This window comes from Hyaena hyaena, unplaced genomic scaffold (assembly GCF_003009895.1).
Source record: "Hyaena hyaena isolate Hyena2069 unplaced genomic scaffold, ASM300989v1 scaffold_98, whole genome shotgun sequence".
NCBI lineage: Eukaryota > Metazoa > Chordata > Mammalia > Carnivora > Hyaenidae > Hyaena > Hyaena hyaena.
The window spans coordinates 3,842,555-3,866,399 of record NW_024080730.1 but is presented as its reverse complement, the minus strand read 5'-3'; the positions used below and the strand labels follow the sequence as shown (position 1 = coordinate 3,866,399).

At 68.3% G+C, this 23,845-nt stretch overlaps 2 protein-coding genes across 3 annotated transcripts; one reads left to right on the top strand and one right to left on the bottom strand.

Annotated features, from left to right (window-relative positions):
* The first annotated feature begins 392 nt into the window (after positions 1-392).
* On the top strand, positions 393-3,409 carry TSSC4 (tumor suppressing subtransferable candidate 4). 2 transcript variants are annotated; one of them, XM_039235353.1, is made up of 3 exons: positions 393-555; positions 1,939-2,051; positions 2,208-3,409. In XM_039235353.1, the coding sequence occupies exon 3, from the start codon at positions 2,229-2,231 to the stop codon at positions 3,177-3,179; it is 951 nt and encodes a 316-aa protein (XP_039091284.1). In that variant the 5' UTR covers positions 393-555; positions 1,939-2,051; positions 2,208-2,228; the 3' UTR covers positions 3,180-3,409. The 2 variants fall into 2 exon arrangements, with proteins under 2 accessions (XP_039091284.1, XP_039091283.1); XM_039235352.1 differs by lacking the exon at positions 393-555 and adding an exon at positions 579-1,225 and having other exon boundaries at positions 1,939-3,409.
* Positions 3,410-3,700: 291 nt separating this feature from the next.
* TRPM5 (transient receptor potential cation channel subfamily M member 5) lies at positions 3,701-20,299 on the bottom strand. Its single transcript, XM_039235387.1, has 28 exons — positions 19,970-20,299; positions 19,860-19,885; positions 16,999-17,125; positions 16,270-16,450; positions 15,559-15,725; positions 14,475-14,658; positions 13,248-13,312; positions 12,914-13,105; positions 12,624-12,726; positions 11,646-11,764; positions 11,063-11,400; positions 10,862-11,009; positions 10,661-10,784; positions 10,257-10,402; positions 9,866-9,978; positions 9,555-9,647; positions 9,196-9,454; positions 8,987-9,105; positions 8,713-8,845; positions 8,406-8,580; positions 6,786-6,939; positions 6,218-6,399; positions 5,816-5,948; positions 5,168-5,240; positions 4,856-4,910; positions 4,339-4,494; positions 3,769-3,905; positions 3,701-3,709 (listed from the first exon to the last, which is right to left on the bottom strand). The coding sequence occupies exons 1-28, from the start codon at positions 20,297-20,299 to the stop codon at positions 3,701-3,703; spliced, it is 4,041 nt and encodes a 1,346-aa protein (XP_039091318.1).
* Between the last annotated feature and the right edge of the window lie 3,546 nt (positions 20,300-23,845).

The following is a 23,845-nucleotide window of genomic DNA, read 5'->3' as shown; positions in this document are numbered from 1 at the left end:
GAGGCCAGGCCGCCACTCCCCTGCCCGCCTGGGGGTTGAGACCAGCGCTCGGCCCCCTCCCCGGACCCACAAGAGGCGCGGCCGCGGGTTTCCGGCCGGACCGGAAGTGCTCGGCTAGGCAACTGGGCAGTGCGCGACGACGCGCTTCCGGCCTGAGGCGTTGTCTGTCCTCGCGGCTTCCGGCAGGTGGCGCTGGGGCCCCGGGAACGCGGCGCGGGCCGTCGGCCCTCGAGCATTCTGGGAGTCTCAGTGCTGCCTCCGCCTCCTCCCTCCTTTCCTTAATCAATTCCGGCTCTGCGCGAAGGAGCGCCGCCGTTTCCGGGGGCGGGGGGGTGAGGGGCGAAGGAGAAAAGTGTGGGCGCGTGCGCAGGGATTGCGCGGCCCGACAGGCCTCTGGAGTAGCGGTCCCACAGGCCTCGGGAGTAGCGGCCCAGTGCCTTGTGGGAGATGTAGTCCTTTAGGTGCGGACGCCGCGGCGCTGGGTCCGCGGTGGACTCGGTTTCCCAGAGAGCCGAGCGCGGCGCAAGATGGAGGCCCCCAGGTCGCGGTGAGCCGGTAGGTCTGAGGTGAGGGAGGGTGGCGCCGACAGTCGGTCGGGTCTCTGGGAGGCCGTCGTCCACAGCCTCCTGACCAACCCCGGAGGTCCCAATGTGCTTCGTGTCTCCCGTCCCACACGGCCTGGTTGCTGGGCCCCCGAGCCACGTGAGGCCCGGACCCTCGCCCGTCCAAGGCCCTCGACACGGGGAGCCCGCTGGGCCCACGGAGCGGAGAAAGCCAGGGGTTTGCTTCCGAGGGGAGAGAGCGCGGCGGCAAGGAAGCCCTGGTGCCGCTCCCTGGGGCCTGGCCTGCCCAGATCCTGGCCCTCGGAGGCCCCCGACCCCCCAGCCCCGACTGCGCTCTGCCCCCGCTGAGCTCGCAACGTCCGCAGGGAACTCCCGGGTTCCCTGTCGTGGTTCCCTGTCACTGCCTCTCCCCGGAGTGTCCCGCTGGTCACGCTCTTCCCTTGGTCGCGGTGGAGCCCCTCGCCGTGCGGGCGACAGGAGGCGCACTTGGGAAGCGGGAGCTTTTCCGTGCGTGGCTGGCAGGTGACCGCTCCTGGCCGGCCCTGCCAGCCCTGGGACACGTTGGCGGCGTGTGTTCCGTGCTCCCTGTCCGGCTTGGGGTTGTTCCTTCGCTTTGGGAGTCACGGCCCAGAGCGATGGCGAGCTCGTCTGGCTCTGACCTGGTAGGGGCGCTCGCGGCCACCCGGGGTCCACCTGCCTGGTCTTTCGTGGGTGCGGGACAGCGGGTCACCCCCGGGGGGGGGGGTGTCGGTGGATGGGTGGGTGAGGTTGGGCCGTCCTCCGAGTCTGGAAGCGCAAGCTGCTAGCTGCCCGCAGGGTCCCACTTGGCCACGGAACCCGTGTCTCTGCTGGGAAAGGTGAGGGTGTGGAGGGCTCCAGGGGAGACGGCACTGGAGGTTGCTGCCGGGCTTGCCTCTGCCCTGCAAGGCTGCTCCGGGGGGTTATTGACACCCCGCTCCCTGAGAGCTTGACCCTCAGATGTCAAGGACCTGGCTGCAGACCCCTGTGGGGCCCCCTGGGCGTCTCCCAGCCATCGGGAGCAAACCCCCTTGCCTTGGACCGGGCGGGGAGCCCAGTCTTTGAGGACTGACTGTGCCCCGGGCCGTCCGTGCCTAGCGTTTAGTAAGCGAGCCGACTTGGTGAGAGCGTGTGCTGTGAAGCGGAGGCTGTGTTGTCCCCTGGTTCAAGCCCGGCTCTCTGCCTCCACTGCAGCCCACCCCCAGCAGCCCCCTGCCCCCCAGGCTTAGCTCCCAAGGACCTGCTCCCCACCTGGCCTCTGTCGGGCCTCCATAAACCCGGGACCGCCCCTTGGGGCCGTGGCACCGCCTCTGCACCTTTGCTGTCTGATCTGATGGTCTGCTCTCCCTCCCCCCAGCCCACTACAGTCGAGCAGCTGAACGGAGCCCGGACAGAGGCCACCACGCCTGTGCCACCAAGGGGCCTTTGCCAGCACTCCGGTGTCTGTACTGGCGTCCCTGAGACGGGGAGGTGAGAGGAGGGCTTTCAGGGGGTCTTCTGTCCTTTCCTTTGAAGGACGCAGTTCTTAATGCTGATCCTGCCGCCTGCCCCGGGGCAGTGGGTCTACAGGACGCACCGGTCCTAAACGATCGTCGGAAACGAACTTCTTGGGCTGTTTTGGTCTAGGCGTGGTGTGCCCTGGGACACATGGCCGAGGCAGGGGCAGGACAGCCCCTGGAGGCCGAGCAAGGCACAGAGTATGACGCCCTGCCTTCTGACACCGTGTCCCTCAGCGACTCAGACTCGGACTTGAGCTGGCCTGGCAGTGCTGGGATGGACGCTGTGTCCCCGAGGGAGCCGCCCGGCGAGGCCCCGGGGGACTCAGACCCCAGTGAGCCCGCCTCACCCCCCAAGGGCCGCCCCTCAGCCTCGGCGCAACCCTTCTACCTGAGGGGCACCAGCTCCACCTTCTCCTGGCGCAGCCGCAACATCTTTGACTGCCTGGAGGGGGCAGCTGGGCAGCTTCTGCCTGGTGACAGTGGGGACTTCGCCCAGCCACCTGAGCCCTCTAGCCAGCCCCCGGTGGAGGGCCCGGGCGGGGCCGGCCGGAATCCTGCCCGCCCGAAGCTGCCCCCCGTCCCTGACTATGTGGCCCACCCTGAGCGCTGGACCAAGTACAGCCTGGAGAACGTGGCCGAGGCCAGCGAGCAGAGCAACCAGGCTGCCGCGCTGGCCTTCCTGAGCTCTAGGAGCCTGGCTGCCCCCGGCGACTACATGCCCTCCTTCAATCAGGACCCCTCCAGCTGCGGGGAGGGAAGAGTCATCTTCACCAAACCTGCCCGCGCGGGTGAAGCCAGACCTGAGAGGAAGAGGGCCTTGAGGAAGGCAGGAGAGCCGGGCGGGGCTGCCCCTGGGGGCCCAGGAGCAGCAGGAGGCGAGGGCCCGGTGGAGCTGGCCCACCTGGCGAGCCCTGAGGCTGAGGACGGCGCCCCTGGGGACCCTCAGGAGGTGGGCTCACTGCCAGGGGCGGCCCACGCTGGGTCTGCTGCGGGGCCCCCAGGGGTGGAGACCGTCGGCTTCCATAGCAGCAGGAAGCGGAGCAGAGACCATTTCCGGAACAGGAACAGTGCACCCGAGGCCCCGGGTGCTGAGGTCTGAGAGAAGACGCTGCCCGGCTGGCGGAGGAGGGCGGCCAGGGTCACTGTCCCCCTTGGGGTGGAGGGGCCTCAGGGCCCCACCACCTTGGGAAGGGAGGCCACCAGTAGGAGGCACCAGCATCCTGGGCGGGGGGTTTGGGGGTGGTCCCTGAAGCAGCACTTGCCTGCGGGTGGCAAAGTCCTGGCCCACCATGTACCCATGGGCAACAGTAAAGGTTTGGCTGCTCCTCAGGCTCCGTGTCTCTGTATAGACCCTATAGACCCTCCACCTCGGGGCTTCTCTGACGTCCTCCTTCCTCATGTGAGCCTCCCCGGCTTCGTGTTGAGGGGACAGGGAGGGTTTATAAATGGACGTCTGGGTTCAGCACCAGCACGCCTGCCCCCTGAAGGTGTCAGGGAAGGCAGACAGGAACAGGCCTGTCTCCCGGGTCTGGTGCGGGACTCAGTGGAGACCGGGCCGCCTGCCGGGCCTGTCCCTGCCCCAGGCCCCCAGAGGAAGTGAGGGCCAACCTGGCTGGCCACTCACCCTGGCTAGGGGGAGCACAGGAGCCCGGACCCCAGCCCCACAGAGCAGATGAACCCACACTCACTGCCCTGCTGGCCCTCAATGGCTCGGTGTGGGTGTCATAAAGCAGCTGTGGGGGCAGCATCCGGGGGCCGTTGCCCAGGCTGGACACAGCCCGGCACCTGCTGTGGCATGGGAGCACCCGCCGTGCCATGAGAGCACCTGGGGGCATGTGGGGTGAGAGCCGACATGCGTAGTAGACACCTGGACCCGGTCATAAAGGCAGAAGTAGCCACAAACGTTTTGAACAAAGTAGTCTCTTAGTGGGTGACACAGGGGGGGTGGGAGATGCGCGTGAGCCCCGAGATGTGCCCACCAGACAGGAGGGAGGCACAGCGCTCAGCAAGTGCTTGCTGTCAGCCCAGGCTGGGCAGTTAGGGACAGGGACCCACGGGGCTCTGCCAGTCTGGAAGGGGGCCCACCATGCTTTGAGGGGGAGAGAGGTCCTGGGAAGGTGCCAGGCAGGGCAGGGAGCCCTTCCTTCTGACAAGGCCACTAGAGCCACAGCCCGCTGAGGGCTCTGCCGGAGCTGGGGAGACGTTTGGTGTATCTTCAGGGCCCAGGCCGGCCCGCCACTGGCCGTATCCCCGCCTGCCCATCCTGATCTGGGCCAGAGGGCCAGGCACAGGGCTCTGGGAGGGGTGGGCCCCGTGCGCCGACGCTCCTAATGGTTCCGGTGTCCGAGAGCCGCCGCCAGCCTCCCTGCGGTCAGCAGACGCTTGCTGGTGTCCGTCTTCGGTGTTCTGGGAGTCTGGCAAGGAAGGAAGCCCCCTCAGCTGCTGGGCGTCCAGCGGGCAGGCCCAGGGAAGGGAGCGGTGCCTCGTTCAGAGGAGCCAGGACATGGTGGCTCTGGGTGAGAGGGCCAGGGAAGCGGTTCAGGAGCGCTGCTGCTGGACAGGGCCCCCCGGGCCGGCCTGGCTGAGTGGATGGGCTTCGGCACACGGCGCCTGCCCGGCCCTAAAGACTGGCCAGCCACCTCCCCCCCCCGCCCCCGCCAGGACAAGGAGGCAGCAGAGGCCCAGAGAAGGCAGGTGACACAGCACAGCACTCTGCCCGTCCCCACATCAGCCTGGGCCCCTCCCCACTCCCTGCCGTCCCCGGACACCACTTACTCTGGTGGGGGCCGCCCCAGGCCATGGAGGACAGGAGCTCTGTGCAGTAGGTGACCTGCAGGAGAGAGGCATCTGGGGCAGCCCTATAGCCCTGCTTCCCCGTGACCTCCCCTCCTCTGGCTCTACCTGAGGGGAGGGGCGTGAGGGGTCTTGAGCGCAGTACCCTCTCCAGGGAGGGCACACCGTCTCTGAGGTTACTTGTGGGGGTGCAGGTACAGGTACTGAGCCTCCCGAGGGCCTCCCCCTGCCCTGGGCGCAGGGTCGCGGGTGAGGGCCCCCTGCCAGGAGACGGCACGAGCTCTCCCTGCCTACCTGTGACTCCAAGTGCTTGATGCGCTTTTCTTGCTCTCTCAGCCCCCCGAGGTACTTGGCAACAAGGTCCACCCTGTAGCAGAAGCTGGTAGGTACAGGGCGCTCCAAATTCGGGGATGCTCCCCATCTACTCCGTCCCCTGTCCCCCAGGCCCTGAGGTTTGGGGTCCCTGAGGCCTCTCTGGGTGGGGTGAGGTGGCGTGCCCTCTTCCCTCGTCCTGAGACCTGGGTGCAGGGAGCCCTTCAGACCCCTCCCTGGGAGGCCCACGGGCGCTGAGGAAGGCCTGCCAGCAAGACTTGGGGACAGGGCAGGCGGGAGCCACGGGCACCTGGACAGCTGGGATGGGCCATTTTGGGGGGACCCAGAGGGTTGGGGAGAGTTCCACTCGGGAGACCCCAGAGCAAGGGGGGCACCCCCTGGATTGGCCCTCCTGCCCCCTAACGGCAGGCCAGGCCAGGCTGCAGCTCCTGCCACCCTCAGTCTGCCCAGCTTATGGGCCCGACACCCCGCGGTGATAGCCACAGACGTCCTGCGGGGGGCGTGTCTTCCAGCCGCCAGCGCCCCACTCGGGGGTCGGGCCTCCCTTGGGAGGCGCTGCAGGGACACAGCCGCTTGCCCCCAGGTGGGGGTTCCCTGGGCCCCCGGCACCTGTGGGCGGTTTTCCGCAGCACCTCCCCCTTGCTGTCCTTTCTCTGTCTCTCCAGCTTGCTCAGGTAGTTCTCCTTCTGAACCGCCTCCCAGGTGGCCATCTTCTGGTCCAGGGGCTCCGGCAAGTCTCTCTCTGGGGAGGTGGGGGCAGCCACAGGCTTGGCCACAGCCATGTGGGCCTCGGGGCCAGGGGAGCCGGGGGCAAGTGCGGGGGGCGCTGTCCATCTCTGCAGCCCCGGCGTGGGAGGTGGGGGGATGGCCCCTCTGCAGCGAACTCGGCTCAGCCCTGTGCCAGCTGCTCTGGGGGTTGGGGAGGGGCCCCGGCCTCTCCTCGCCTGCCCACCCCACCCACACCCCCCACGGTCCAGGGCAGCCAGGCTGTGTCCAGCCCTGTGGCCTCACCCAGGCGAGCCCGCCTCTGCTCAGCCCCCTTCCGGAGGAGCCTCCTGAGCACCAGGCTCACGTGGCTGAGGAGGATGAAGGGCGGGGCCAGGGCGGGGCGCTCGTGGTACTCCACAATGAGGTGGTAGCGCTGGAACTTCCAGAACGTGTCGGCGTTGCCCTGCACCACCTGGAACGTGTAGCTGTGGGGCCGGCGTGGGGCTGGCAGGGACACACAGGCGCCCCAGCCCCTCCCGAGCGGCTCCCAGAGCTGTGGGCGCCCCCTTCTGCTGTGATCATCTCAGATCACAACTTCTCTGCGGGAGTGGCTGGAGTGGAGCTCACTGGAGTGGGGTCCCCCCCCCTGCTCTCCTGGACAGACCCCGGCTTCTGGTTCCGGGGAGGGGACAGCCCTACCCCTGACCCTTCCCCTCCTCAGGGCCCTGCCCTCCCTCTGCCTGCAGTTGGGGCCCGGCTGAAGGGGAGCCAGTGTTGGGGGTGACCCCTCGCACCCAGGCCCCAGCCCCTCCCGCGGTGGAGAGGCCCCTGCAGCCCCCGGGCCGGGACAGCGGGGACAGTGGGGGGGCACCTGAACATGGCGATGAGCAGGTTCATGAGGAGGACGTTGGTGACCAGCAGGAAGGCGACCAGGAGGAGGATGACCAGCCAGTTGGCGTAGAGGTTCGGGCAGGAGGCTGGGCCCTCTCGCAGCAGCGGGTGCAGGGAGCAGTTCACGCGGGCTTCTGAAACGGGAGGGGCGAGGTGGCGCGGGGCGGGCGGCCGGCACCCTCAGATCCGCGGGGCTTCCCCTCGGGCTCAGGCCCCCGGGGATGGAGCCCCGGCCGGTGACCGGCTCCCCTGGCTGACGGGACTGTCTGAGCACTGAAAGTTCCCGTCGTAGCACATCCCCGTCCTGTCAAACCGGACGGGTGGTCAGCTCTCCACCCCCACCTGACTGTGGTCATGGCCAGGGCCACACGCGCTGGGGGCGCAGCCATCTGGGAGATGGGGCACGGCGGACCCCAGTCTCTGCTGGTGGTTGTGTGCTTCCTCACCTCTGCCACCAAGGGCTGTGCTCAAAGCTAGTTTGGAGAAAGCTGCCCTACGCAAGGGGTGACTGTGTCCCCCCATGCAGAACTTCTCAGGGCCTTTATAACACTGAGGCCTGTCACATGGCACCCAGCTGGGGGGCAAGTCTGCATCGCCTCCAGAGCTCATCTGGCCAGGCCACCCTCGGCACTGATGGCTGCAGCGACTGCGGACACAGCATCTCTGGGCCACACCAGGTCAAAGGAAGTGGGAGTGCCACCGCTGAATGTGGGAGTGGGCTGGGCCTTGCGCCCTGGGGGGGCTGGGGATCACCTCTCTGGCCCCTCCGCAGCCAGCCCCCCACGCTCACGGGAAGGGAGGCAGGGAGGGAAGGAGGAGATCTCAGTGGGTGAGCGCAGGCCCTGCATGTTTCGCTGTGTTTCTGTGGCCACCCCTCCTGGGCTTGGTGCTGTGACCGAGTCCAGGTGACCCTGGGGGCCTCTGTCTGCACATGTGTCCTGTGTCCCCACTGTGCACATGTGTTGGGCTGGCATGGCCGTGGCTCCCTCTCTGGGGGGAGGCCCTCTCCTAATGGCCCCCGAGTCAGTCTTTGTGCCGGGAGCCCACGGTGAGCTCCGGGCGTGCAGCAGGGGGTGGGTGCGCGGCACCTCCCGGCCCCCGTCCTGGCCTGTGCGTCCGCCCGGGGCCCATTCCGCACGCTCCTCTCGCCCCCGGCGCCCAGGCTCTGAAGCACTGTCCCCACGGTCCTGGGAAGGTGTCGGAACCCGGCCTGGAGATGGACCGGAACGGCCCCTCCCCTGCGTCCACAGTGTCTGCCCTGGCACAGCCCACCCCAGAGCAGGGCCCCTGCCTGCCTGGCAGCCTCCTCGTGCCTCAGTTTCCAGCCTGGAGCCCGCGGTCTCCGGTGTCCGTGACCAACAGGAGCCCTCCCGGGCTGCACCTGGGCTGGGCCCAAGCCCCGCAGGTGAGCTGGGCCTGGGGACCGTCTCAGGGACCTGCCCATCTCAGCCAGCTCCTCTCCACGGCCCCATGTCTGGGGTCTTGTAACAGGAGCCTCTGTAAACTGGACCCCTGGACCCCATTTGACTGCACCCCGAAGTGGGGGGCCTGTGTCCAGCCGGCTCAGAGGCGGCCCCCCTCCACCGGGCTGCGTGCTGACCGTCGATCTCGTCCAGCGGGATCTGCCCGAAGATCTGCAGGTAGGGCCGGTAGAGCGCGCGGCGGAAAACCCACTCCAGGCGGCCGTCGTGGGGGTGCAGCAGGGCCTGCGTGGCCACGCCGTAGGCCACGAGCCACACGCTCAGGAAGAAGAGGAAGAAAAAGACGTCCTTCATCTTGGGGAAGGAGGGAGAGTGTTAGCAGTCGCCCGGCTGGAGCGGGGCGGGGAGGGGGGGAGTGGTCACTGTTTCACCTGCTCCTGCCCCCGGGGCCAGGCTGGGGAGGGGGCCGCCGGGGCCGGGGCTCACCATCCGCTCCACGATGATGATCTTGGGGCCCAGCTGCTTGTGGACGGCAAAGATGTGGATGAGGCGGAGTGTGAACACCATGAAGTCGACGGCAAGGACCGCGCGACCGGCCTCAAACACTGAGGGCAGCATCCTGGCGGGGAGGGGACAGATGGGGCGGGCTGCTAGTGCCCACGGAGGGGCAGGTGCTTCCTCCAGGACACGCGGCGTGCGTGCCAAGGACAAGCTGGATTTCTGAGGCCTGTGCGTGCCCAGGGCTCTGGGCCCCACAGACCTGCAGGCGACGCCGACAATAAACAGGAAGATGGCCACCATGTCACACTTGTTCCAGTGATCTTCCACGTAGACGGTGAACTTCTTCACCAGACGTGTGTCCTCATCTGTGAAGAATCCCTGGCAGAGGGGCAGAGGGGTGGACGGTCCCCTGACGGCTGGGGGACCTGGCGGGGGGCGCAGGGGGCGGGGGCAGGGCCCACCACTGACCTGCCGGATCTCTTCCAGCACCAGTGTAAACACCCAGAAGTAGAGGGTGACCTCGGGCCCAGACGGCCCCTGGGGAGGTGGCCTGAAGTCCACCAGCAGGACGTAGGTGAACAGGAACAGGAAGGCGAAGTACATGACCACGTTCCCCAGGAACACGGTCACGGGCGCGCCCCAGAACATCCGCCAGCGCGCCAGCAGGAAGGCGGCACGCGGACCTCGGTTACCCTGAGCCCTTGCTGCCTCGGTCAACGCGTCCCGCCTGAGCCACAAGGAGAGACCACGGGTGGCGGTGAGGCCGGCAGCCGGGGCCCCGTGGTGCGAGTCCAGCCCCCTGGCCGGCCCCCTGCCAGCGTCCTCACCGGCTGCCCGGGCTGCACAGCAGGCTCTTCTCCGAGTCCAGGCCGCCCGGCTCCTGCAGGCCCTCGGGGGCCGTCCACAGCAGGGCCTCCTCGCTGGGAGCATAGGGCACCCTCAGGACCCGTGGGAAGGGCACCGGAGGCTCCTGCTTGGCCCCGAGCACCCAGCCAGCAAAAGCACAGGGGGCAGCGGGGAGGGCTGTGGGGGGGTGTCTTTGCCCAGCGGGGCCTGGACGTGGGGCATGGGGGGGTGGCGGCCACCACCGGCACGAGCGAAGCCCAGGGCCCCTGGCGGCCGCCTGCACCCGACAGACCTGAAGGTGATGAAGTTGGTGTAGATGAGGGCTGGGCAGAGGAAGGCCCCCAGCAGCCGCAGGATGGCTGTGCCCGAGGCCATGTTCCCCCACCAGATCTTGGTCAGGAAGGCCTGAAATAAAGGCACAGCCTCAGGTCCCCCCCCACCCCTCCGTCCTGGGGGGGACAACCGTCAATGGGAGAGGCCGTGTTTTGGGGTCCGGCAGGGCTGAGCTGACGAGGTGACACTTCTGCTGAGACCCCAGGTGGAGATAGGGCTGCCAACAAGCAGAGGGCAGCCAGGCAGGCACCGTCCGGGAACGGAGCAGCCCCTGCCCTGCACGGCCAGGGCATGGCGAGCGGCAGCGGGGGCACCTCCTGGCCGCCGCCCTCCTCGCCCCTGACCCTCACCTGCACCCCGTCGTGGGCGAAGAAGGCCTTGGCGTCGGCCTCGGTGGCCAGGTGCAGGCAGGTGGTCTTGCCCCAGCAGCGGCTGCGGCGCACCAGCAGGGCGAAGGCGAGGTCCTCGCTGCTGCCGTAGCACTCGGAGAAGAGGTCTGCCCGAGGGCGGCCCGCTCGCCAACGCGGCCACCCCGCCTCGCCAGGGCCGCTGAGGCTCCCGCGCGGACACGCCCATCCCACCTGACCCGCCCAAGGCCCTGCCCGCCCCCCGTCCATCACCCCAAATGTCCCGAACGGCAGCAGGACCCAGTTTGTGCCCGGGACCTGGGGCTGCAGGGCCACCGCCCAGTGCCCGTCTGCCCCTCCCGGGGCCCCGCCGCGCGGGTCGGCTGGCCGCCAGGCCGGTGGCTCACCCAGGGCCAGCTGCTCGTACTTGGCCTCGCTCCTGGTGCGGCCCCCCTCGGCCCCCGCCTCCAGGTGGGACATCTCTCGGAGGATCTTGCAGGCGGCCAGGGCGGTGGCCACCCCCTCCTGGCCCTGAGAGACGGGGTCTGAGGAGGCTGCCCACCTCCCCCGCCCCTGCATGGCGCGCCCCCAGTCCGGGGCCCACACACCATGGCCCAGAAGTAGGTGGCCATCTCGTGGCGGTTCTGCAGCACGGCCCAGAGGAACAGGTCCCGCCATGGGTTCTCGCTCCTCCGGCTCAGGTCCAGCAGCCCCTTCCGGGCCTCGGGCCACCTGGCCGGCCCCCGCTCCTGCAGGACAGCCGTCAGCGGCCCGGCCCCGCAGCCCGGCCCGGCCCGCCCCCGCCCGGCCGTCGCCCGCTCACCGCCTGGTAGAGCCCGCGGCAGGCGTCGTGCAGGAAGTCCTTGAGCAGGCGGGACACCTCGTGCAGGGAGAAGGCGGGCGGGCCCGCGGGCGGCTCGCGGGCCTGCTGGGCGCCCAGGCCGGCCAGCGTCAGCCGGCCCTCCTCGTGCTTCCGCTGCAGCAGGTCGAAGAGCAGGCTCTTGGGGGGCGCCGAGCGGTAGAGCTGCTGCAGCCGCCCCAGCGTCAGGAAGTCAGCCACGTCGGCGCCGTTGTCCACGAAGAGACGCACGAACTCGGGCTTGTCGCTCACCAGCGCGTCCATCATCACCTCCTCCAGGTCACAGGACTGGGGCCGCCACCAGACACGCCGGGGCGGGCGGGGAGACGGGCAGAGTGAGTGGGAGCCGTGCAGGGGACCCCCCGACGGGTGCCGTGGCCTCCCTGCCCCCCTCAGCCTCATGGGGCAGAAAGGCCCCCCCCCCCCAGTGCCACACCGCCTGCCCCCAGGCCCTCCGCTCCGCCCTCGCCCTGTGCCGGCCAGAAGGGAGGCTCAGGAGGCATCAGCTGGCGGGTGGGGGTGGGGGCCGGCACCTTCCACTCCACGTCCCCGTTGAAGATCTCGCTCTTGGCGATGTCCACGCGGTCCCAGGCCACGGCCAGCTTAAGCTCATCCAGGTAGTCCTGCGCCTCCTGGCTGTGGCTCTTGCAGGCTGTGGGCGGAGCGGGCAGGAGGTGAGGGGTGCGCCCAGGGGCCCCCGGAGCCGGGGTCTCAGGGCCCCTCGCGGTGGTCTGCTGGGTACACAGCCCTGCAGCCGTGGCCTGCTTCACGCCCTCTGAACGACAGTGCGAGGCCCACGAAGTTGCAAGGCTGTCGGCAGCAACAGTGGCCCCCAGGACCCCGATGGGACAGGAAGGGCAGAGCAGGGGGGACCCCGACAGGACAGGGTGAGTGAAGCGGGGGGAGCAGACGGTCTGTCTGGAGGAGCTCCCTCCCCTTGAGGGCGTCCCGGCCCCGCTGTCCCTCCCGGCCCGGGTCAGTCCCTCAGCCCGGCGTGTCTCCAATATGAAAATCCTATTGAGGGACAGCCGAACAGCAGGGACAGCACAGTGTCTGTCGTCGAGGAACAGAGACACGGGCTGCGTCCCTCCAGTCCCTGGACTGTCCCTCGGAAAGCAGGGAGGCAGCAACATGCTACAGCGTGGCTGGTCCTCGGAAACACGGGCTCAGAGGAAGGAGCCAAACACCACACACGGGCACACGCACTCACACACGGGCACACGCACTCACACGAGCACACTCACGTGGGCACATGCACTCACACAGACACAGGCACACACACACATACACAGACACGGGCACACACATGGGCACACGCACTCACACAGACACAGGCACACACGGGCACACGCCCACACAGCAGAGGGACACCTCCCAGGAGTCCTGGCCGCTGACTGACGTGGTCTCTGGGCGGTGGCCCTGCCCCACGCACGTGTCAGATCCTGGAGGGTGAGGCCAAGGATGGGGCGGTGTGGGCAGCACCCCGGCTACCGCCTCCCCTGCGCCCTCACCTTTTATCAGTGCCTTAAGGATGACAGTGTCCAGCTCCTCGGAGCCCTCCTGCTCGAAGTCGTGCACGGTGAGCAGGTGCTGGTGGGCGGTGATCTTCTGCAGCTGGGACACCAGGACAAAGGCCCTGAGTGGCCCTGGGGGCAGGGGGCAGGCCAGGGGCTTGAAGCCAGAGCGGTCCTGGAGGCCTTGCTGGGGAGGGAGGAGGCTGGGGCCCTCCTCGTGGGCGGGGGCAAGGAGATGCCCCGCGGGACTTTCCCCAGGGGTGGCCCCACCGGGAGGGGGCTCCTACCAGCTGCGTCCAGTGCACGATGTCCTCCCAGCACAAGCGCTGGCCGGGAAACTTCTCTTTGAACTGCTTCTCCACCGCCTGGGGCACCAGGAGGTGGGGCTGGGTCACCAGGGCCGCCAGGACGTCCGCGATGCCCCCTGAGCCCGCCAGGATCAGCCACGGGGCAGCGTGCTCCACGGCCCTGGAAATCCTCTGAGGCGGCGTGGTGGGGAGAGCGGACCCCGAGTCAGCTTGCGGGGGGCCAGCCTGGACCCACTACCAGAGGTGCCCTGTCCCAGGCCGTAGCCCGGCCAGGGGGCGCCCGCCAGGCCCCCTCCCCCCTCCCCCGCCCTACCTCCAGGATGCCGGGGTCACCATTGACCAGCAGACAGAGGACGGGGATCTCGATGCTGCCGGTGCCTGCAGACAGAGCACCGGTCAAGTCCCCCCAGGTCCCCGAGCGAGGGGGGACCTGGGGGGGCCCCCCAGGCCTCGGGCCGTCGACCTCTGGGAAACACCTGCCCAGGGGCTTTTTCTAGTGAAGCGTGGGCTCCAGGCTGCATATCACATACACAAGCCCCTTCGCTTGGGGACAAGGACGCCAGCCCCACCCCCCCGTCCAGTAGGCCAGTCACAGGTATTCAAACACAAAGGAACATAAATGAAGTGGAATACTCAGTCCCTGGCTGCGCCCGCCACGTTTCAGGCGCCTCTATTCCCATCGTGGCAGAAAGTTCCACTGACCGCCCTGCAGACCCTCTGGGACCCGCAGGAGCAAACCCAAGGGCTGAGGGAGGGGCCTTGGTCAGTGTCATCCCCGGAACATTAACCGGAAATGAGACTTCAAATGTGCACCTGCAGGACCCGGGGAGGCCGGGGCCAGGGGGCTCCCGCCCGGGACCCCCCGACTCCCAGAGGCGCCTCCTGGTTGAATCTGGAGGGTAAACGGGAGTGGGCCGTCCGGGCTTCAGCAAACCCGAGCCGCTCACCACCTGCGTGGTTTAGACATGCCTTTGGTTGTGTTTTCACTTCTAAAGAACACTCGGTCGACAAATATTTTATATCGTTTATACATGTCATAAGCAGTTATATATTTTGTGTATAAGTTTTAGTTACGCACTAGTATCTCTTACTAAGTCTGGCCTTCTCCCCCACCCACCCCTGGCCACAGCCACTGCCATCCCTTGGGTAACACTGCCCCCTGGTGGCAGCGGACCTCATGGCTCGCTGGGCTGGTAGAGGAAACTAGGCCTTTCAAAATTTGCAAATCCCTTTTCTTCCCAAAGCCCTGAGCCCACAGACAGAGCCTCCGGCCCAGGGTGGGGGGATGGGGAGGGGGGGGGCCCGGGCAAACAAACCTGCAGCTCTGCCGTCTAGCAGGAAGGGCCAGACCCCTAGCTGGGCCCCCACGGGCCCCCTGATGGCTTCCCGTCCCTGACAGCCTTACAGTCCAGGCCTCCACTCGAAGGCACGCACAGCGCCTTCAGCCTGCAATGCCCTTCCCTGCCCACCTGGGGGTCCGTCCAACCCTGCCCACACCCTCTGCCCCCATGACGCCCCCCCCCCCCGGGGCAGGTCTCACCCCCGTAGCCGGTTCTCTGCTCCGAGATGTGCTTCTCCAGCCTCAGCCTCAGCTCCGTGGGCCCGTCCCCCTTCCCGGGGGGCCCAGGCTCCACCAGGATGAAGTGGGCGTGGTTGTTGTCCAGCGAGCAGAGGGGGCCCTGGCCGCTGCCTTCGTCCGCGGGGTAGTGGACGGGGCTGTCCTCCTGGACCCCACCCCGCACACACCATGAGGCCTGCGTGAGGTTCCTTCTGCCCAGGACTGTCCCCACCCCCAGAGGGACAGAGGGCTGGGCTGCCAGCGCCTGGGACCCAGGGGTGTGGGGAGGGGGGGGCGGCCAGGGGGTCCTCTAGACAAAGCCAGAGCCGTGGGGCTGCCTGGGGCAGACTCTGGGCCGGGAGCAGAGATCACCTGCCCAGGTCACCCAGGCTTGCGGGCCAGCAGCCAGGTGGGGCCTCGTCCCCTGGGGCACCAGTCCTGACGGGGGGGGCGGGGCCCTGCGCCGGCGGGGGTCCGGCAGACCCCTCCCCACACTGTTCCCTAAGCAGTGCTGCCACCTGCTGGCCATGTGTGCAGGGCTCCTCTCCCTCCCGCCTCCCCTCCTTCTGCTTCTCCCCCCACTCCTCCTCCCTTCCCCCTGCCCCTCCTCCCCACTCGCCCTCCTCCCTCCTTTTCTCTCTCCTCCTCCCCTCTTCTTCCTCCTCCTCCCCTCCTTCCTCTCTCACCTCCTCCCTCTTCCTCCTCCCTCCCTCTCCTCTCCCCCCTCCCTCCCAGTCCCTCTTCTTCCTCCTCCCCCCTCCCCTTCTTCCCTCCCTCTGCTCCCCTCACAGCTTCACCTGGGTGTTTCAGTCCTTCAGGGGGCCGGCCTCGCTCCCCGAGCCTGTGAGCCCCCAGGGTAGGAGCTACTCTGGCCACTGCAGGCCTGGCGTGTGGGGGGCCCCGGGTGTGCCAAATAACCGGTGGGCAGCAGATGGTGGGGTGTGGCCAGCCTTGGGGAGCGCGTCGGTGACTTCCTCAATGTACCTCCCACCCTGGTGTGGGGGCCTCGGGACCCTTCCCGCCCCCCAGGCCCAACGTGCTGGGTGGCTGCCAGACAGACGCTTACCGGGGCGTCATCCAGAAGCTGGCGGTGCAGGACGCGGCCCAACGAGGCGATGCCGACGGCCACCACGCGGGCCTTGGCGGACGTGCTGGCCAGTGAGTGGTCACGCACGGCCTGTGCGATGTACCGGGCGAGGCCCACCCGGAGCGCGCTGGTCAGGACCCAGGCTCCTACGGCATGGGGCTCAGTGTGGCCGGGGGCCTGGGTCCTCAGGCCCCCCCAGAGCCACAGCCCCCCTCCTGCCTGCAAGTGTCAGTCGGGAGTGGGTCCCCAGGGCGCCCCCTCCCCCCAGACCGCAGGCCACTGCCTGTGCTGGACCGGAGTCGGGGAAGGTTGTCCGGAACCATGAAGCCCTGGGCCTGGTTGGGTGTGCGAGCCTTTGCTGCCCCACAGTGACCTCGCGGCGAGGGGCTTCGGAAACCTCACCGCCTTCTGCTGGGCTGGACCCGCCGGGCTAGACGTGGTTCTGACCCAGCCACCGTCCGGCCAGGCCACTCTCCTGAAGGAGGCCAAGGGTGCGGTGGGGGCCTGGGCACAGGGCGCAGACAGAGCGGCTGCCCGGGAGGCTCCTGCCGAGGCCCGTGGCGTGGGCTGCGCCTCCGGGGGGGGGAGGTCCTGGCCCCTCCGCTGCTCCCCTGCAGGCTGCAGGAGGGAGGCCGAGCGCAGGGCCTTGGGGCTGTGCGCAGGGGCGCTGGGGGCCATGCAGGGCCTCACCTGTGCTCTGAGCTGCCTTCACCAGCCCCTTGCGCAGCACATCCCGCAGCCGGGACTTCATGGCCAGCGGCCGCTCCTCGCCCACCAGGGACACCACAAGGCTGGGGGCCGGCAGGTGCCACTCGGTCAGCAGGAGGTCGAAGAGCATGGAGGGGGCCACGGTGCTCGGAACCTTCACGAACTGCAGGTCAGGGTGGCCTGCAGCCTCAGGGTGTGTGTGGGGTGCTGGGTATTGGGGGTACTGGGTATGGGGTGCTGGGCATGGGGGTACTAGACATGGGGTGCTGGGTATGGGTGCTGGGTATGGGGCACTGGGCATGGGGGGTGTGGGCACAGGGCACTGGGCACGGGGGCACAAGGGGATGGGGAGCAGCCAGCATCAGGAGAGAGGCTGACCCGGATCAGACGCAGAGTGGCAGCAGGAAGCCAGGGCTCGAGTGGGTCCCGCCTTCACCGGCCCCTTGACCCTGGCAGCCCTGACTGCTGTCTGGGCCTCGCTTCCCTCTCCGTGGCGGGGCGGAGTGGGGGGCACAGAGGAGGGGTCCTGGATGTGCGGTGCATGGGGGTGCGGGGGGAGGCAGAGGGCACGTGGCCCCCGGAGGCTCTGACAACGGCTCTGGAGGGGTCATGTGCCCAGTGCTCCGTGTGCAGGGGTGGGGGGAGCTCAGGGCTTCTGACAAGGTGGAGGGGGAAGGGTGGGCCTCAGCACAGGGGAGGGCAGCCCCTTACCTTGCCTCGCTTCTTCCCAGACCCTCCGAATTCGATCTCGCCCCTGCACAGACCCGGTGCCCGCGCACGTCCGGCAGCCCTGGGGCTACCAGGGCCGGGGCTCCCCGCGTCCCACATGAGGACCTCTCTGTGGGGACAGGGCCCACCTCCAAGGGCATGAGGGGCAAACCCTGTCCCCCTCCCTGCAGGACGCCAGCGGCTGCCTTCACCGGGAAGGCCCTCCCCCACCCCCCACCGCCCTGCTGGCTCTGCCCCAGTGCCCTCCCTGCTGGGCGTCCACAAGGCCCCCCCGCAACCCGGCTTCAGCGGCTGGAGCCCCCCACGTCCCACCCCTTCCCAGTGGGGTGGGGCTGCACCTTAGCCGCTCCACCTGGCTCCCGGCCCTGCTACTCACCACCCCCCGGGGAGTCTCGGGTCGGCCTCTCCGGTGACTACTTCCCAGAGGCTTTGGTGGGGGGTGTCCTAGAAACCCCAAAAGTCCCCTGGGCTTCCGGACACGCAGCCTATCTGCCCGCACCCCCGGGATGGGATGGACACCCTGGAGTGCCTGCCAGACAGGGGTTGTAGGTGAGAGGCTCAGGCTGGTGTGTCCCCCGGCCAGAAGAGCACCCTCTGTTTCTTGGAGAGGGGCCACCTGCGTACACAGGAAGGGACAGCAGTGGCGGTCACGGCCCCACAGGCTCTGCAGGGACCTGCATCCTCACGGCCTCCCCAGCCTGTGTCCCCCGGAAACGCATGTCCGAGTGCTAACTCCTGGCCCTGTGAACGGGGCCCTCTGCAAATAAGCTCTCCGCAAACATCATCACATTCAGATGAGGACCGTAAGGTGGCCCCTGGAAGTGGCTGGGGTCCTCCTAGGAAGAGGAGAGGCTGAGCCATGAGGTCACACGCCCAGGAACCCCTGGAGCCCCAGAAGCTGGAAGAAGCGAGGCAGGACGCCCCTCGACGCTTTAGAGGGCACACGGTCCCCTGATGCCCCGATTTGGGACGTACACTGTGTGGTCATCTGTCCCCACTGCCTGGCCACTCCTGCAGCCACAACACAGAGGGCCGCTGCCGTGCTGGTGCCAGACCCCAGGCCGGGGCCACCCTGTGTCTGGGCAGGGCGGGCACCCTGAGGGCGGGCAGGATGCAAATCCTCCTGGCTCCCCTCCTCCCCCCCCCAGCAGGAACCTGGGCTGGATTTGAATGTGACCTCTCCAAGCAGGGGATTACGGACTTTTAATAGGAGGCTGGTGTCTGGGGGGACAAGGCCTGGCCGTGTGCAGATATGACCAGGGCAGCTGTGACCGAGTCCAACAGAGCGGGCGGCTTAGAGCAACAGGGACCTGCCTGCTCCCAGCTCAGGGGCCCGAGGTCCAGATGCAAGGGTCGCGGGGCCGTGCTCCCTCCAGAGGCTTGAGGGAGCGTCCTCCCCGCCCCCTCGGCTCCCGGGGGCTCCAGGCGTCCCTGGGCTGTGGCCACGTCCCTCCAGCCTCTGCCTCCGTCCTCACGTGGCCCCTCCTGTGTCTCTGTGTCCAAACGTCCCTCATCTCACAGGGACACCAGTCACTGGATAGGGGCCCACCTCACCCCCCGGTGACTTCATTTCCACTAGTTACGCCTGCAAAGACGCCATTTCCAGATGAGTCACATTGTGAATTTCTGGGGGACATTCCTCAACCCCAAAGTGCAGGCGGCGGGTGCAGAGTGTGTGCCAGGCTGGGGGTGGGGGCAGGAGGGCGGCCGCAGGGCCACTGTCTGTGAACAGGCCTCACTCCCGCCAGGCGCCTGTGGCGCCGCTGCCCGGTCAGGTGCCCCCTGGCCGCCTCTGGACGTGTGCCCCGTGACCAGGACGCGCACCGCCCAGGGAGTGCGAGGGTCCGGGGGGCGTGGGGCCAGGACCACGCGGCTGTGCTTGGACCCTGTGAGCCTCAGGCAGGGGACCCTGCAGGCCCGGGGAGGGGACCTGGCGGGGATGGTGGGGGCAGGCCCTGACTTCCTCCTTCCTCCCTCCCCGCCGGGGCCTCAGTCCTCCTTGACCAGACAGGTGGTCCTGAGCAGGAGCGTGGGCACCAGCCTGCGTCCCTAGGAGCGCCACCACGGCCCCACACCCCGGCCTGGGGGCCTCGGGGGGGCATCTGGGTCCCCTGCTGAGTGCCAGGCAAATGGGGCCTCTGAGTGGGCAGGCTATGCAAAAAGGCAGGATTTGCATGAGCTGCTGTCCTTGTTCCTGGAGGGGTGGGGGCGTCCGGGAAGCTGGGGGATCCCCTACAAACCCTGGTCGGAACCCCACCCCACAAATCCTGGTTGGGGAAACTGAGGCAAAATCTCTAGCCCTGGCAGCAAGGGTACTGGGGGCTCTCGCTTGGGGGGGGGGCAAACGGCCACCCCTTCTCAGAGGCCATCAGGGAAAGGGCCCCAGCATGGATGCAGCCAGGCACCCAGGCCCCAGGGGTCCTGGCCCAGCCCTTCCCCCAGCTGTGTGACCGTGGGCCAGCCCATCAGACTCTCTGGGCCCAACTCCTCCTTCATGAGATGCAGGGAGAGACCAGCAGTGAGAAGGCGCCAGGCAGACCCCCCACCGAGCTCAGCAGGCCAGTGGTCAGTGCTGTGGCCCCTCTGTCCCCCGAGTGAGGCCCGGCGTGGAGGCCGTGGGTCAGGGGGAGGGCAGTATGGGTGAGCCTCACCTAGACAGGTGCCGGCTTGGAGCCCCAGCCTCCTCTCCCAGCTGCTTGGGCAGACGCTGCCCCGAAGTCCAGGACCCAGGGCCTTGGGGCCACCCCACCAGCCAGGCAGGACCTGCCCCAAGCACTGGCTTTCGGCCTGGGGCAGCCCCTTCCCACCCCCCTGCGTCAGACCGGGAGGCTGTCCTCCCCCACCCCAGGAAGGCAGAGTCCTCTCCAGGCTGCAGACCGGGGGACGAGAGTCAGGGATGTGGCTGGAGCCCCCTCCCCGTGCCACCTGGAGGCTGGCAGCTTAGGGCACCTACCTGCCTGCCTTCTCCCCGGCACCCGGACATGCGACTGCTGGCAGCGATGCAGGGTGCGGGCCGCCCACCGCACGGGGCGCCCGCCAGCCAGCCCTCTGCTCCTCCTCCCTGCCCGCCACGCCTGGCACCTGGGCAGCCAATGCCGTGACTGACACGGGCACCACCTGATCTCCGCACGACGGACCCACAGGCCTGCTGTGGCCGAAGCCCCCCCGCCCCCCCTCCCCAAGGCGGAGGCCCAGCTTTTCCCGGCCCGGCCTTGGGCACGAATGCAGGCGGCCCCACGTAGGGGTGGCTGCCACGCCGCTTGCTTGTGGTCATGCCCTCCATGGGCTGCCCCCGGGGGTGGCCTGGGGCGGGGGGCAAGTCCGTCCATGTCACACCGGACGCACACCAGTTTCTTTGTCCAGCAGGTGAACGGCTGAGCCCGGGGTGTGCGGCCCAGCGGAGGACCCGCAGCGAGAGACTGCGCCTCCCCTCCTGGGCTCACACCCTGCGGATCCTCACCCTCTCCGGGCCTCTGTGTCTCTGGAAAATGGGAACCTGAAAGCCCGACTTCTGAGTTTGGGGGTCACGCGTGAGAACAGAGCCTGGACGACACTTCTGTATGCCCCTTCCTCAAAGAGACCCCCAGGACCCCCCTCCCCAGGCCGCCTACCAGGATGCCTCGGTCCCTGAGCTGGGGAAGGGGAGGGGAACAGCATCTAGGCCCTGCCCTCTGGGACCCCAGGGCCTCGTCAGTCTGACCCATCAGCCACCAGAGGGCGCCCCAGGACTGCGTGCGAAGTCAGGACCCCCGAGGCGGCCCAGGCAGTGGAAGCCAGCTTTGCCCCTGGACACGAGGGCTCACATCACAGCCTGGGCTCGTCCCCTGGCTTTGCTGGGGACCCGCCCAGGGGGGACGGGGGTTTTCTGAGGTTCCTCGGGAAATAATGGGCCCCAGGGAAGCGGAACCCACAAGCCCTCGGGGCCCGAGACCCTGTGGACCAGATTCTGAAGGGGAGTGGCCGTGAGCACAGGGTCAGACGACAGCCCCGGCAAGATGGGGGGTCTGCTGGGCCACTCCCCAACTCAGTGACCAGCCCGGGCTCACGCCCACCCTGCCGGCCTGGGGCCTGAGCCCGCTGGGGGTCCTGCGGGTGTCTCCCCAGCCCCTCAAGCTTGTGGGGAACACGCCTGCCCCCCCTTCCCCTCCCTCTATTCCCGTCCTGCTCCTCTGCCTCCCGGAGACCCCGCCCCAGCGCCCCCAGCCCAGTATCAGGCCATTCACCTCTCCTGCCTACAACCCTCCGTGGCTCCCCATTGTTGAAATGGAACATCTTAACCCGCCCCGTGGCCCCTGCCCTCCCCTCCCCTCCCCCTGCCCATCTCCCCCCTCCCTCTCTCCAGCCATCCCGACTCTGCTTTGCCCCCTCGTCTCCACCTCCCTTCCACCCCCCCGCCCCCACCAGCACTGGGTCCTGCCCCGGGTCTCTCTTCCACATTTCCTGGTGGTCATCTCCGGGGCGCCTGGCCCTCTGAAGTGACCTGTCACGTGCTTGTTTCCTGCCGGTCTGCTTCCTGATCAGGGCTGTCGGCCGCTGCACCCACCTCTGCCCCCCGGGCTCAGAACCAAAGCTGTCGGGGAGCGGGGGACCCACCGAGTGTGTGGGGCTGTGTCTGTGCGTGAGCCGCCGTGGGGCCAACACAGGACGGCGGGCGGGGTGGGGGCCGCGCTCTGCTCACGCAGGGGGAGGGCGCTGCCCGGAGGGACGTCTGAGCCGGCCTCCCTCGCCTTCGCCACAGCCGCCCTGGATGGGGCTGAGTTCACAGGACACCTCCTTTGGGGAAGGGACCAGGTGGGAGACGGGACCAGCTCCCCAGGCCTCTGTCCCTGGAACGACAGACCCCACCCTGGAGCAGGCTGACCCCAGAGATCCACAGAGGCACGGCCGCGGCCCGGGGTGGGGGGGGGATGGGGACGGAGGGGGGGGCCCAGCAGTCGCGTGGCCCTAGACACAGCCCTCCCCGGGGTGCTGGCCACTCCACCGGCTGCAGGGATGCCCGTGGCCTCTGCACCCCCTTTCCTCCTCTTTGTAGCATGAGAGCCACGTCCCAGAGAGGGCCCCCCTGGGCCTGGGTCTCCTCCTCCCTGAGCCTCCTCGGGTCTGCGTGAGGCCCAGACTCAGAGACCCTCAGACAGGGAGGGTCCTGCCCTAGTCCTCACGAGGGGTAGAGGGCGGGGCCAGCTCTGGAGGCCACGGCCACCGATCGCAGCCCAAGTGCCCACAGCGGAGGCCGAGAGACCAGGTTAAGGGCCACCGGTGCGGAGCAGCCCGGGCTCGCGCCCTGCCACGAAGAACTGCATCCTCTCCCCGGGTCTCCCGGGTCTGTAGCCCCAGCCACCCCCTTCCCGTCCCGTGGCACCGGGGTTCTGAAGCTGCAGCTCCAGGGTCCTAGGCCCCCACGGCCACGGCCAGGGTCCTCCTGAGTGGCCATCGGGATCTCCGCCAGGACCCCGCGTCTGGCAGGTGGGCCCCTGGCTGTAGCCTCCGTCCCCAGGAGCAGGGACCGGGAAGGAGGGGGCAGAGGACGGCCGCGAGGCCTCATGGCAGCACCTGTGGTTGGCCAGCTCCCCGCCAGGTGGCACCCTGGATGCGGTACAGAGGCGGGGAGGGACGCCAGAGGGGTCTGGCCGGGCTCACGCCCTCTCCTTCCCGCCATCCCTTCCCCGAGCTTTCTGGAGCTGCAAGAAGGAGACACGCCCACCCTGCCCTCCGAGGTGCTTGGCGGTCAAAGGCAGAACTGCAAATAAAGGAGCGCCCGCGGAGCAGGTGTCCCTGGGGGGGGGCTGGGCCCGGGGAGGGGGCTCCCCGCACACGCCGTGTCCTGACGGTGCACGCACCCCTGTGAGGCGGGCGGCAGGGGCTGCCGGGTGACGCTCCTAACAACCCGGTCGCGATGCAAACCAGGGACGGGACCCCACCACCTGTGGGCTGTGGGGCCGGCACAGCGCTGCACCCCCGGGACCGCTGACGCCCCCCCCCGCCACGCCCTGGCGCCCCAGGCAGGTGAGCGTCCAGGGCAGGGCCCAGAGGGAGCGCGTGCATCTGCGTGCCCAACAGGCGTCCGCGGACACACCGGTCGTGTCCTGTAGATGCAGCTGGAGCTGCAGGTGCGGCACCAGCCCAGCCCTGCCAGGCCTTCCCCCACGAATCCAGTTCTCTCGTCCCTGGGCTCCGTCCCCCACGGGCCGCCGCGCACCCACCCGCACGTCTCCCTCCCCGCCGGCTCCGCGCCGGCTGTCGGAAGAGACACACACAATGAACAACGAGACACACGGGAACTGAAGAAAAGAGAGGTGGGTGCTTGGGGTCCAGCTCTTGATTTCAGCTCAGGTCGTGATCCCAGGGTTTTGCTGAGCATGGAGTCTGGTTGGACTCTGACTCCCTCCACCCCTCTCCCTTCTTGCTCATTCTGTCTCTCTCAAAAATAAAATAAAAGAAAGAGACACTGGACATGACTGTGGAAAAAGGTGGGGAGAAACAGTGACGGTAGGATTTATTCAAGCAGGTGTGTCAAGGACGGCCTCATCCAGAAGGTAACACTTGTGCAAACGACTGAGGGAAGAGTGGTCCATCTTCCCTCCCCCATCCATCCACCAGTCCATCCGTCCATCCGGTGTCCCACCACCTGTCTATCTGTGCATCCACCCAACTCCATCCATCTAACTCATCCATCCACCCACCTGTCGTGACCCATCCATCTCTCTGTCCATTCCTCAGTCCGTCCATCCATCCACCCATCCATCCATCCATCCACCCATCCATCCACCCACCCATCCATCCATCCACCCACCCATCCATCCATCCACCCATCCATCCACCCATCCATCCA

Bases quoted from the DNA above. Each gene is read 5' to 3' on its own strand.
- TSSC4 (XM_039235353.1), top strand. From the start codon at position 2,229: ATGGCCGAGGCAGGGGCAGGACAGCCCCTGGAGGCCGAGCAAGGCACA.
- TRPM5 (XM_039235387.1), bottom strand. From the start codon at position 20,299: ATGGAGGGCATGACCACAAGCAAGCGGCGTGGCAGCCACCCCTACGTG. The intron at 9,979-10,256 runs GTGAGGGTCAGG...CCTTTATTTCAG, and splicing joins TCGCCCACGACGGGGTGCAG to GCCTTCCTGACCAAGATCTG. The intron at 9,455-9,554 runs GTGAGGACGCTG...CTTGTGGCTCAG, and splicing joins CTGTGCAGCCCGGGCAGCCG to GCGGGACGCGTTGACCGAGG.